The sequence below is a fragment of the Anabrus simplex genome, chromosome 3 (assembly GCF_040414725.1).
Source record: "Anabrus simplex isolate iqAnaSimp1 chromosome 3, ASM4041472v1, whole genome shotgun sequence".
Classification (NCBI taxonomy): Eukaryota; Metazoa; Arthropoda; class Insecta; order Orthoptera; family Tettigoniidae; genus Anabrus; species Anabrus simplex.
This window is the reverse complement of record NC_090267.1, coordinates 499,589,056-499,603,909: the sequence shown is the minus strand read 5'-3', so window position 1 is coordinate 499,603,909 and position 14,854 is coordinate 499,589,056. Positions and strand designations below refer to the sequence as shown.

At 35.6% G+C, this 14,854-nt stretch overlaps 1 protein-coding gene across 1 annotated transcript in view; it reads right to left on the bottom strand.

The window, feature by feature from the left end:
* Positions 1-568: 568 nt before the first annotated feature.
* LOC136866883 (epoxide hydrolase 4) overlaps positions 569-14,854 on the bottom strand; it is a 54,798-nt gene continuing 40,512 nt past the window's right edge. Inside the window, exons 5-6 of the mRNA XM_067143977.2 lie at positions 13,724-13,884; positions 569-4,281 (exon numbers count right to left, since the gene is read on the bottom strand). Coding sequence (XP_067000078.1) covers positions 4,019-4,281; positions 13,724-13,884 — 424 coding nt within the window. The 3' untranslated portion in view covers positions 569-4,018. The remainder of the gene's footprint in view (positions 4,282-13,723; positions 13,885-14,854) is intronic.

The following is a 14,854-nucleotide window of genomic DNA, read 5'->3' as shown; positions in this document are numbered from 1 at the left end:
TTTCATGTTTGGCTCTCCTTCATTCATTGAGTAGAGTACGACTCTTGGTAATGGATTATGTATCTCTTGTGATGCCATCTAACCAGCATGCTTTTGGCCTTCCAGTTCCTCATTTGCCACACACCATTTTCACCATGATATCTTTTTCTTTATTAGCCTACAAGGAAGTATGCACAGGAAGGTAAAGTTTTGTTTTTTCCTTCAAATGTATTTCAACATCAAAATACTTATAACAATAAATAGAGGACCCGTGCTGCTCCACAGCATTCATTATAAATAGGTCTGATTAGGAAAAATCTATGCATATATTTGCTTTTCTTATCCTGCAGTTCTTGATGTAAAGCTTGGTATTGTGTCGTAGAAGGCAATGGTATTTTTAATCGCAGTTCTTCTATATAGAATGGTTGTCTTGTGTATTCATAGGTTAGTCTCGAAGAGAGTTTTTTGCCAGGCAGAGAACTTTTTTAAGATACATGACCTTCACTCTTTCTAGAGTAGCTAGGTTATCCTTCGATAGGTGTTCCCAGACAATGTCTAAGGCGTATATCATGATGGAGTCTGTTTGTACCTCTTAGTAGCATGTATGTTATGAGGAACGCTCTGCATTCTGTTGAATATATTTGGAAGCTGGGGAAGGATTAAAGAATAAAAGAGTATCTAGCAAGAAATGGTATTATTCTGTGATCAGAGGAAGTGTATACTCTCAGCTTGACAGGTAGTAATCAAACATGGCTGCATGCAATGACATTACTAAGGATGAAAATCAGAATATTGATGAAAGTGTTCATCATTTAGCAACTCGCTAAGTACAGAATGGTTGGGATAAGCCTTTGCCTGCAATTATTGGAGTGATCATTTAATGATATTTTAGGATTATTCAAAGTTGGCTGAACTTAGAGACCTATCAGTGTCTCATGATTCACCAGCAGGTAATTCCTGAAAGAATAAATCAAAAATTAAGCAAATCAGTCCAGTAGAACGGATGGACAGATTTGCCAAAGCTATTTTTAGTAAACTCTTTTAATGTATAGATTTCAGGAATGATGAAGCATTATTCTGTAAAAGTGCATTTATTCAAACAAAATACAACATAAACATTCTTCTGTAACAATTGATCAATAGAAAACGCTTAAGCCTAGAATACCAACAACAACAACAAATGATTGTCTAAGTACAAAAATAACAATAATATATAAAAACATATGTCAAGTTAATATTATGAATGATTGTAATTCTATTATATGTATACCTAACTGATCATATGCTGAAATAAAATTGTACTCCCTGAGGAGAACTTGATAGGTATACAAAACTAGAAATATTTTGTTCTTGAAATGAACCATCAACTTCAGAAATAAGATGAGATTTGTAAATGTCTATAATAAAATTAATATCAAGAAGTACATGCAACTCTGCTGGATTTTTTATGGTTTTCGGAGAAACCATGGTGCCAGAATTTTTGCCCGCAGGAGTTCTTTTACATTCCAGTAAATCTACCAACATGAGGCTGATGTATTGGAGCACCTTCAAATACCACTGGACTGAGCGAGGATCAAACCTGCCAAGTTGGGCTGAGAAATTAAGTTACCTATAACTATAGCTACACATGCTTTTGACTAAACGTATTTTAATTGTGCAGAATGGACCAAGGAACACCTCAATATTGAAAGTGTAAGGTCACTAGATTACTGATGCATACTGTTAGTATTACTGACTGTATAGGGTCTGCTATAGAAATGTTTGTTTGAAATATCACATCTTGGAATGTAACTTGATAATCAGAATGTATTACCATATTCACCTCATCATATTACCGGTATTCTGATTATTTTCTCTCTTTTTATTATGACTATTCCAGGACCATCTAGTGTCTGTCATATTCTTTTCAGTCATCCTGTGTGTTGTGCAGTGTACTCCTTGATCCCAAATGTACTTCGCTATCACCTGAGCGTTTGCAGTCTGTATTATTATTACACTGTTTGCTTATTTCTTATTGAATGAAATCTAAACTTCAACAGAATCTTAACGTTCATAGTTGATCAAAAGATTGCTTTAAAATCTGTCAAAAGTGGCAACTAGAAAGTTATATCCAAATAAGGGTTAATCAACAAAGTTAACAATGATGCTAATGTTGATATTTGTTATTAATTACGAACATTTGTTAGTAAAATTCTGCTGACTTAAGCCTATTTCACTCCATTGCAAATACAAATGGTGCATTGAAAATATTAGGAAGATCTTAATTCAAAAATAGAATTGTAGACATTTGGCTTGTTTAAAACATTGTTATATTTACCTCATTTTGAATGACTCCTTAGATAGCATCAGATATTGTGTGGTACCAGCATATTCCTCATAAGGATAGTATTTTTCAGCCTTGCTTAATACAACAAACAGACATGCATCTGCCTGGTATATGTCTCACTTTGGATTTGAATTTTCTAAGAACCAAAGTCGCTTAAGATTTCTATTGTCACTTAAATATTCATAAATTTGTGGTTGATGTCCAGGAAAATTCCTAATTCTCCATCTGTGATTGACCTTTGAAAATTGCTTTTGCTGCAGAAAACCCCCTATTTATGAAATTTGATACTGTATTTTATGTTGTGCATAGTTCACCTTTACACTTTAATATCAGGCTTAAAAGTAACTACATAAATCTAAAGTAATCATCATTCAGTTTTGATCTACAGTACCTATATCATTTTCTACCTCACTCAACTCAGAGCATAAATCTCTGTTTAAAGTAAAAAAACTTCATAATGGTCCGTATTGAACTGAGAATAGCAATACAAAACAGTGTTTTGTGTTCTAGTTAAAACACAACACTTTAATTTTGGGACTGGTTTTGACACTGGGTGAGTGTCATCATCAGCCAATCTTCCAAATAGGATCAAAGAACATGTGATACAAAAAATTGTTACATACGTATAGATTATAAAACCTTAATGCTATTGACCGAGAAAATAAAGCAAAATGATAGAGTTAGAAACATGAGTCTCCTGTTGCTGACTAGATGAAATCTTGAGAGTTTTATGCGATCTTAATTGAGAATGAAAACACTATGTATTTTGTGCTTGTCGCTATTAACAAGTCTTTCAAGGTTTTCATTATCAGAAACAAAGTGGATCAACAATGTTTTAACAATATACGTGTTTTTATTCTCATTTAAGATCGCATAAGACTCTCAAGATTTCATCTAGTCAGCAACAGTAGACTCATGTTTCTAACTCTTATCATTTTGTTTTATTTTCTCGGTCAATAGTATTAAGGTTTAATAATCTATACATATGTAACAATTTTTTGTATCACATGTTCTTTGACCCTAGTGTATTTGCAAGATTGGCTGATGATGACACTTGCCCAGTGTCAAAACCAGTCCCAAAATAAAAGTGTTGTGTTTTAACTAGAACATAAAACACTATTTTGTATTGAAAAGGTGGACACCTTAAATTTGTCTTTATCATTGTTATAAATCTGTGTTAAGACAACACTCATTTCTAACGACAGAATTTTCAGCTCCCTTGAATGTCATATGTTCTATTTATATTTCAACATACGTGTAAAACACACTTGGTAAAGTTCTTTTAGAACTGAGATTAGAATGTTAAATTTTTATGAGAGCAATTGACAATGAACACCAAACTCATTTTAACTCTCCAATCCCATCTACATTCCTTCCAAACAGTTTTTACTCTTTTAATGTATACATTTTGCAGATCTGGTCTGTTTGGTGATTGGTATATTGTTTACTAACATACATCAGCATCTTGTCCTTCTGGATTGTAACATGAGTAGATTGCTAGATTCTATACCTGTTGCAAGAAATGAAAGAAGTTTGTAGTCTTCAATGTAAATATCCCTGAAACTAGGTACTTGAAGTACCGTGCTAGTAATTTACCTTTTTTTATTTATTTTAATTTTATAATCTCCAAGTACCAGTAATATGGAATGAATGAAGGGTAAGTTTCATATACATTTAAAGGCAAGCTTTTGTATTGAACTAAATACAACATCCTTAGTCTTTGAGGAAGTTCCTAATCATTTCATTTACAGCATTAGGATCATCTTGTTGAAGAAAATGGTTAGCTCCCTTGACTATTTCCACCTTCAGGCAAGGTTCACTTATTTTAGCCAAGTCCATCATTTCTGAAGAAAGAATGCCACTTTTCTCTCCACTGATGAGAAGTCCAGGTAGATCTTTATGGTCAGTGCTTAAATTAATAAGATTCCTTCTGTTCAGATTAGCTCTGTAGTAGTTGATAGGTGCTGTATAGGCCCCTGAAAAGCAAAGCAGAAAAGCAGTGTTTATTTATGTCTTTCATTTGATCCAAGGGATGTGAAGTTCTGGACAAGGGGAAAGTATAATGAAGGCCCTGTGATAAGTACAAATAAGAACTTGCAATACATTTCAGGACAAAAATTGATTAGCCCTTAAATATTTTCTAGCGTCTTATTGCGAGGATGGGTGGCAGGCTATCCCTGTTTCCAAGCAGAGAACAATTAAAGGAACAACAAAGATGTCTGCTTTCTGACTGTGATTCGGTTACTTTGATTACTGAGGAACAGATCATAATGTGACTAATTCTTAAGATCCCTAGAAAGTTACCATTTCTGGGAACACCTATAAGAATGGCACCCCATTGCCCCCTCAGTGACAATCCTCTTTCCCTTAAAATTATAACCACATTGAAAATGAGGATTAATATCTTCCTTCACTTGTCAAACTTCAGAAAGCAAAATATCAACTGCAGAATCTCTACTTAAATGTTTCTCCAGGCCTCACCACTCCAGATGACTTGCTTTATGATTAGCACTATTTTCATGTGGAAGCAATTTATTATACAGTCTCTTCTGAATGTACAGTATATTTTTTACGCTTTTGCCTTGAGACTCCAAACTAACCAATCCCTTGGCATTCATTTTTCAAGGTGCCCTTCAAAACATACCATGGAAATAATAATAATGTTATTGATATTATGTTCCACCAACCACTTGAACGGTTTTCGGACATGTCGAGGTGCCAAAATGTGGTCCCGCAGGAGTTTTTTCATGTTCCAGTAAATCTACTTGAGGCTGACATATTTGAGCAGTTTCAGGTACCATCAGACTAAGGCAGGATTGAACCAGCCAAGTTGAGCTATTCATCATGGCAGCTGAGAAATAAATTACCCTCCAGATCACATGGAAACTAGAACTCTCTGGCGAGTGGTTCAGTCCGACAAAGAACTATCTCCTCAATCAGTCCAGAAGAAACATGCAATGTTTCTAGTGTCCACACCTCAAAATCAAAAGTTGTATTAGGTGCTGCACATAACATTATAGCTGAAGGCCTGCTTCTAGAGCATGGAGGATTCATTTGTGTTCTATTAATTCTTAACTCGAAATGTTCATTTGATACTGACTGCAATTCCACGTCGTCATTGAGATTAGAGTCTTGATCTAGTGTATTATTTATGCCGGGCTGAGTGGCTCAGACAGTTGAGGTGTTGGCCTTCTGACCTCAACTTGGCAGGTTCGATCCTGGCTCAGTCCGGTGGTATTTGAAGGTGCTCAGATACGTCAGCCTCATGTCGATAGATTTAATGGCACCTAAAAGAACTCCTATGGAACTAAATTCCGGCTCCTCGGTGTCTCCAAAACCATAGAAGTAGTTAGTGGGTCATAAAGCCAATAACATTATTATTATTTGCACTGGAACGTACTTCATCTTCATTGCGATCTTCGCTTCTCTGATCCAAAGATTCACCTTCCACTACTGTTCACACATTCTCATTTTCTTTAACACAAAACCAAAGCTGTCAGATTTACTCTGTCATTTCTTAGATGATGTGTCTCTTGTTGTCTCCTTTCTTTTCAGTGCACCAGATTTAGAATAACTCATGATTATAATCAGGTACAGGTAATCAACAAACACTTTACACAACTAGCAAGTAACGTTTAACGTTAGCATGCAGATTCATGCTGACTAGATTAGTTCCTGAACGAGCCAAGAAAATGTTATTTTTACCCGCTGTGGGTGGAGGACGCAGACGAAGAATACACCCACGGTACCCCCTGTCTGTCGTAGGAGGCGACTAAAAGGGGCGACCAAGGGATGATTGAATTAGAACCATGAAACTACTTGTGATTAGTACCACTACGTGGGTAACACCATGGGTCGCTTTTACTTGTGTGTAGTACCACTATGTTAGGTACCAAATAGGTTTGTGATTAGTAGTAAAAGAGTACGGTGCTGGCTTTTACAGTACCTTTGATATGTATCACTATATGAGCGACACCATGGTTCTGGCTCGTCTATGATTAGTACCCACTATATGAGGAACACCACGAGATAGCTCAAGTCCCTGTGGTTAGTACACTTATGTGATGAGCACCATAGGTTTGCGTTGCCTGTAAATGGTGCCGCAATGTGCGAAACAACATAGGTCTGTATTACATGTGCAAATTTCATTACCTGTGAGTAGTACCATACTGTGTGGAATGCTGCAAGTCTACGCTACTTTTGATTAGTACTGTAACATGACAAATATCATGGTTCTACTTTCATAGCGATAAGTACCATTATGAGGGTCCGATGACTTGGATTTTGGACCCCTTTAGACTAAAAGCATCATCGATTCAGTGTTATGCTATAAACGCAGTCCCTTGGTCAGTAATACTATTATTTCACGTCAGTTTCTGTGAATGCGAGACATTGCCTATCAGATCCATTGATTGTTTTAAATTCATATCCAGCCATTCATTCTTCATCCTCACGTTTTGAATTCTGGTCAGTTGAGGATTTTGGAGTTTTAATTTGTCATTCCATTTCGTCTCATTTTGTACCATTAGGGGCCGATGACCTGGATGCTGGGCCCCTTTAACAACAAGCATCATCATCATCATCATCATCATCATCAAAGTGTTATTCATACATTGTTGGCTGTTGCCAACAACAGATTACAGATTCATGAAACTAACAGATACTGTCCATTGTAGTATTGTTCTGTTTTCTCGCTCAAGGTCATACAAAACACAGCAAGCTACTGGCAGTCTGTTATGAATGTAAATATCATCTATATTTTAAACTAGGTGCAGTGCCCTTCGTTGATGGGACAATCATACACATGTAGAAAGTTATCTAACTCCTCAACTACTTTCCGCCAATGATTTGGGGAGAAGACGACAGGAAGGTTCAAGAATGGGAAAATTGAAGAATGTGGATTGAAAGTAAGTGTAGAAAAGAGTAAAACTCTTGTTATGACTAGAGGGGAGAAAGAAGGGAAAGGTCAGATTAGACTTGCAGACAAGCCCTTGGAAGTAGTGGAAACGTTTAAATACCTGGGGAGTGAATTAATGGAGAATGCTCGACTGGATGCTGAGATTAGCAAGAGGATTCAAGCTGGAATTTGTTTCTATTATAGTGTAAGAAACATATTATGGGACAAAGATGTGCCAGTGGAAGCAAAGGATACTATGTATAAGATGTACTGTATTAAGTACCTATAACAACTTACGGAGAAGAAACTTGGACAATGACAAAGAAGGATGAGAGTCGAATACAGGCAGCCGAAATGAAGTTCTTAAGGAGTATGATACAGAAGAGTAGAAGAGACAAAATAAGGAATGAGAAAATCCAGGAAGAAATTGGAGTGGAAAAAATGAATGATAGAATAGAGAAGAGCTGATTAAGATGGTTTGGGCACATAAAGCGAATGAGTGACGAAAGAATGCCAATAAAGGTGATGGAAATGCAAACTCAAGGAAGGAGAGGCCGTGGACAACCACGATTGAGATGGAAGGACACAATCCAACAGAGCATTATAGGAAGAAACCTAGACTTGGACACAGTGTTGGAGGAGGAGTGGTGGAAAGACCAAAGAAAGTGGAGAGGAACCATATTTGCCCCTACCTGGCTACAGCTGGATAATAGGAAATGATGATGATGATGATTCAGGCATAATGATTTACTCAGCACATAGCAGTAATCCCATCACATCTATCGGATGAGTGGCAGCAGAAGAGACAAATCACATCACAACATTGGCCAGTGTGATGTTTTATGAGGTTTTAATATTGTAGACCTTCACATTTAGTTCTCTTCCGACTCTGTGATATTAGGGCATCATTTCTCCTTTCATGACTCCCTCTTATTCTTCAAGCAATCGGAACTTTACTTTTTTTCTCATTTTCTATAATAATCTTCACAATTAACAAATACACTCAAGATATTGAAAGATTAACACACCAGACTACAGACGAAAATCAACAAGTAGAGAATAGGAAGAGTGATTCCACAAGCAGAAAGAAAATTACGTTAAGAAAGGATGAAACAGTATTGGGCCGACAAAAAGAAGAAAAACCTCCATAAACCTGAATAAAGTACTCCTATGTTGGCTATAAAATTAAAATTCTATGTTGGCTATAAAATTAAAATTAAAAAATCATCACCAGTTAAACAATTGAGCAATATTTCCATGTTAGCAATGCTTAGCATTGTTATGGACTAAACAACAAAAGTCTAAATTCATTAATTCTGTTATCATAGTCTGTACGGTAAAATTGTATAAGACATAAATGATTGGAAATTTATTCTATGTAACTTTAATTATGAAGTATTTATTGATAGGGCCCCTAATTAAGAGATAAGAATTTCATATTGTTCCGTACTGAAGTGAGTTCAATTATAAGTTAAAAGGAAGTATATAATGGTTCCACCTTTCAGTACTATTAAAATAAGAAATGTAACTTTACATTCCTATTTAATTAAAATTGGTACCAGTTTCAAAGAGAAAATGTACTAAATATTTTTTCTCTTCACAATTGTTTTTCTATGTCATATGTTTCAGTAACTTCATTAATCTAACTTAGGTAACTTTTGGAAGCACAGTGCCGATCTATTCTTCAAGAACTTGCTCCGAACTTCAAGTACAAATTTGATCTACACCTTATACATAATTTTTGGATCTATTAACACGCAGTGCTAATTTCTAAAATTATACATTGCCTCATAAACTTCATTTTTCAAGGTAACGTTCAAAACATACTGCGGAAATAATAATAATGTTATTGATTTTATGTTCCACCAACCACTTTAACGGTTTTCGGACATGTCGAGGTGCCAAAATGTGGTCCCGCAGGAGTTTTTTCATGTTCCAGTAAATCTACCTGAGACTGACATATTTGAGCAGTTTCAGGTACCATCGGACTGAGGCAGGATTGAACCGGATTGAACTTACTCTGTCCTTTTAAATACGTATTTGACGTATTTGATCTACGACTTCTTCATTATATTTGGATCTATTGATACGCATTGCTAATCTCTAAAATTCTACAGTGCCTCATAAACTGCAACTGAACTTTTCAAGTACTTACTCCATACTACATTTAAGTGCGTATTTGATTCTTCTTCACACACACAGTGCTCTCTAACATATATGTCTTAATAACGTATTTGATCTACGACTTCTTCATAGACACGCATTACTGATACTTAAAATTATACAGTGCCTCATAAACTACAACTAAAAATACGTATTTGACTTTAGACTTCTTTGAAATTTCAACGCACAATGCTCCCTTATGTGTTATAGTGCTCCACAAACTGCATCTGACAGCATCATCTAAACTTCATTTTTACCTGTGCATCTTATTTGTGTTCTTTGGCTATATTTCAACACACAGTGCTCCTTAGAGATTTTAGTGCTTCATTAGCAGAAACCAAACAGAATTATTTAAACTTCGCATTTTATTTTTCTATGCATTCTTTGACACTTATTGTAATTGGCTGATGATGACCATGAATACTGGTCGAAACCGGTACCAATTTTAATTAAATAGGAATATAAAGGTACATTTCTTATTTTAATAGTATTTAACATAATATTGAAGGACCCCTAATAACATAGATATTCCCCTAAACTACCATTTCACTCAGCGTGAACAAAATTATTTATAGCCTAGATTGTAGTGACTCATTTTCTGAATTACATACCAATTTTTATTGAATTCTCTTCAGCTATTTTCTAATGATGCGCATACATACATACATACATACATACATACAGACAGACAGACAGATATGACAGAAAATTAAAAAGTGCCTTTCTTTGTTACTGTGGACATGACCGATATAGAAATACTATTCTTTTTAAATTCTGACCAATGTATGGACAAAACTCTTATTTTATATATGTAAATTTTACAATCTATATATATAAAATAACTTGTCCTGACTGACTGACTGACTGACTGACTGACTGACTGACTGACTGACTGACTGACTGACTGATTCATCATCGCCGAGCCAAAACTACTGGACATAAAGAAATAAAATTTTAGGGATATATTCATATTAAGATGTAGGTGCTCGCTAAGAGAGGATTTTTGGATATTCCGTAGAAAAGTGGGGTGAAATTTTAAAATGAGTGTATCTATATCTCAAAACTTTAAAAGTTTACAGATGTAAAAATTGGTATTTAGAATCTTCTTTAAAAATAAGGAAACACGTATTTTTTTGTTTTCAGAAAATCTCAATAGGAGGGATGAAAAAGGGTAAAAATGGGGTAAATGGGTTGAATGCCTTTAATCAGGATACCGGTACTTATATCTCAGAAACTGAAGATATTGCAGACCTGAAAATTGGTACTTTTGATCTCTTTTAAAAATAAAGAAACACGTATTTTTTTGTTTTTCGAAAATCCAATTAATGGGAGGGTGGAAAGGGGGTGAATTTTTAAAATGAGTGAATCTATATCTCCAAACTTTTAAAGTTTGCAAATGTAAAAATTGGTATTTAGAATCTTCATTAAAAATAAAGAAACACGTATTTTTTGTTTTTGGAAAATCGCAATAGGAGGAGTGAAAAGGGGTGAAAAAGGGGTTGAATGCCTTTAATGAGGCTACTTATATCTCAGAAACTGAAGATATTATAGACCTGAAAATTGGTGTTTGGGATCTCCTCTAAAAATAAAGAAACATGTATTTTTTTTGTTTCTGGAAAACCCAATAAAGGGGGGGGGGGTTGAAAAGGGGATAATATTTTAAAATGAGTGTATCTATATCTCAAAACTTTTAAAGGTTATAGATGTAAAAATTGGTATTTAGAATCTCCATTAAAAATAAAGAAACACGTATATTTTGTTTTCAGAAAATCCTAATAGGAAGGGTGGAAAAGGTTGAAAAAGGGGTCGAATGCATTTCATGAGTCTACTTATATTTCAGAACCTGAAGATATTACAGACCTGAAAATTGGTGTTTGGGATCTCCTTTAATAATAGAGAAACACGTATTTTTTGTTTGTGGAAAATACAATTAATGGAGGGGGTGAAAAGGGGGTGAATTTTTAAAATGAGTGTATCTATATCTCAAAACTTTTTAAGTTTATAGATGTAAAAATTGGTATTTAGAATCTCCTTTAAAAATAAAGAAACACGTATTCTTTTGATTTCGAAAAATCCCAATAGGAAGGGTGTAAAAGGGTGAATAATGGGTTGAATGCCTTTCATGAGTCTACTTATATTTCAGAACCTGAAGACATTACAGACCTGAAAATTGGTATTTTGGATCTAATTTAAAAGTAAAGAAACACGTATTGTTTCGTTTTTAGAAAATCCAATAATTGGGGGGTGTTTTTAAAATGAGTGTGTCTACATCTTTAAAATTTACAGATGTAAAAATTGGTAGTTAGAATCTTCTCTAAAAATAAAGGAACACGTATTTTTTTGTTTCCAGTAAATCCTAATAGGAGGGGTGTAAAAGGGTGAAAAATGGGTTAAATGCCTTTAATGAGGATACACATAGGCCTATCTCAGAAACGAAAGATATTACATAACTGATAATTCGCATATGGGATCTCCTTTAAAAATAAAGAAACACGTATTTTTTAGTTTTTGGAAAAGCCAATTAATGGCGGTTAAACAGGAGTGACAATTTGGGGTGAATTTTTTGAAAGACTATATCTACAGAATATCTTGGAAACGTAAAATGTTACAGCCGTAAAAAGTGGGTGTAAATCTCCTGTAAAAGTAAAGAAATATAGGTGATTTGTTTTTGGAAACTCCACTAAAGGGGAACTCAAAAGGGGTGAAATTTTAAAATGAGAAATTTTGCAGTATATCTAAAAAAATATTAACATGTTACAGAAGTGAAAAATGGTATTTTTTATCTCTATTAAACATAAAGAAAAGTGTGTTTTTAGTTTTCGGAAATACCACTTGGGTGGAGGGGGGTAAGAGTGACTGAAAATGGTGATGAATTCTTTTAATTAGGCTACTGATATCTCACGTTACAGACGTGAAATTTGATATTTGCAATCTGCTTTAAAAGTAACGAAACACGTATTCTCGGAAAATCCAATGAAGGGGTGGGGGTGAAAGAAATGAAAAACTAATTGACTTAATTGTATGAGAATACATACATCTAATAAAAACTAAAGTTGTTACAGACGTGAAAATTCGTATTTGGATCTCCTTTAAAAACAAAGAAAAACGCGTTTTGGTGGGGAAACCATCTTGGAGGGCGGGAGTGTAAAGGAGTTGAATTCCTTTCATGAGGACACATAAATCAAAAACTGAAGAAGTTAGAGTCGTGATAATTGGTATTTAGAAGATCCTTTACTATTAAAGAAACAAGTATTTTTTGCGGGAAAGTTCACTTGGGGGGCGGGGGATTATTGTGAAATGAAGTGGAAAAAAAGTAAATTATTTTTATGGGGATACTTATATCTCAAAACTGAAGGTAATAGACGTGAACATTGGTGTTCGGAATCTCCCTTAAACATAAAGAAACATTCTAATAATTTTTTTTTGGGGGGGGGGGGGGGTAGCGGTAAATAAACTTAACGGCGGTGGGGTTTAGAAGGAGGTGAGACCAATTGATTTTACTGTTAATAATGTACTTATAAGGATCCTCCGTTGCTCAGGCGGCAGCGCGCCGGCCTCTCACAGCTGGGTTCCGTGGTTCAAATCCCGGCCCCTCCATGTGGCATTCGTGCTGGACAAAACGGATGCGGGACAGGTTTTTCTCCGGATACTCCGGTTTTCCCTGTCATCAGCCATTCCAGCAACACATAATAGTAATAATAATAACAATAATAATAATAATAATATTCCGGACCGTCGTCAAATGTGCGGACCGCGCTGGAATCGGCTCCTGGACGGGTAATGACTAAGAATGCAGTCCGGCCGCGGGTTCAGTGCCGCCAAGGCACCCAATATGACAGCACGCCGGATCTCCTGAAGGATTTTATCCATATTAAAAATATTATAGGAAAGGATGGCAAAGATTTACGGGCCCAACTGACCAGGAGGAATACCTGAGCCTAGCCCGGGAAGTACGAAATCGATTGCTGGAAAGGAAGATTTAAGAATGGGAGGAAACGTGACGTAAAATAATAGAAAACCAGACAGATCGGGAATTTTGGTGGATTCTCGCAGAAAACGAGTCAGATCGCGAATTTCGGCGGATTATATATCTAAAACAATAAGCATTCAATTATAAATTTCAGTATAATACCGTAGCGAAGCACGGGTATCTTGCTAGTCTACACATATATATACAATCTACAACAGTTTTTCCAGGCCCCCTGAACCTCAGGGCATATGAATACAGCCATGTCTACCATTGCCTCTCTTTGGGCCAGATAAACAATGGCTCACTAACCTACCTGCATTACCTCAGAACACCACACTTTTAACTAATAATGTTCAGTTTGAAATTTGTAGTCAAAAGTACAACCTACCTGGTTTACCAAAGATATGTTTGTAGATTTCAATGTCCTCATCCGTTATGTACTTTTTTGACTTGGAATCTCTATTGTTTATCATGTTAGCGAAGTGCTTCATGTCGTAAGACCTCATGAATATCTCTGGGAGATATGGCAGTTGGAAGAAGAACACATACCTGTGAACAAAGAGAGTATGACATGAATGCCAGTAGGGTATGGTACAATTTGAAATATTCTTTATTTGAGGGAAGGATATTTGGCATCCAACACACATCATGGGACTACTAAGCATTCTCTACCATTTCACAGATATCTCTGATTCAATTACTCTTCATTTTGCAATTATTCACCCTCTTAAACTACTGGCATTTATAGAAATTTAGTTTATACAAAACCTGTTAACTCTTAGAAGGCAGAATTTAATACATTAAATCCCGTAACAGGTTGCCCGCAAGCGGAATTTTATGTATTAAATGGTCACAGCGGATGTGGTAATAAAAAAATCTCAACAGATGGCAATAAAGAACACCTATAGGTTTGGCTGAAAGGGAAATCCTTGAATAGAGTTGTGTTATCTCCCTGCTAGCCTTTTACAAGCTGTGAGAGGCTATCGTGTTCAGTCGAGTGTGTGTCGTGAGTTTTGAGACTGGCTTTTTGAGATTTATATAGCTATTTTGTGACATGGTTTGTGAGAAAAGAGTCAGAGAGCAATAGATTGCTACAATTTACGACTACGGATGTAGATGAAAGTGATTTTTCATTTGAAGAGTACGAAGACGGAAATTAAAGTAGTGAGTCTTCTCAGTGCAAGAACGACTCAAGTACCCTGGAGAACGAAACAGCTGACAAAAGGATTTACATGAGTAACTTGGACCCAGGACCTGCAAGTACCATTTCGATATATATAATATTAATCAAGGACCAATTTTACATTCGCATTTTGATATGGCAGCCGAGACTAAGAGTACTTTTCAAGACAAATGGAAACAACAGATGATACCTCCACTAGATCATGTAGAATCAAAGACTGGTTATCATCATCGATTTTCCGCTCCAGCAAGCTTGGTGTGGGTGTTTACGAGCCTCTTCCAGTTTGTCCTGTCCATCCACAGCTGATTTTCTACCTTTTGCTGCCAATTTACATCA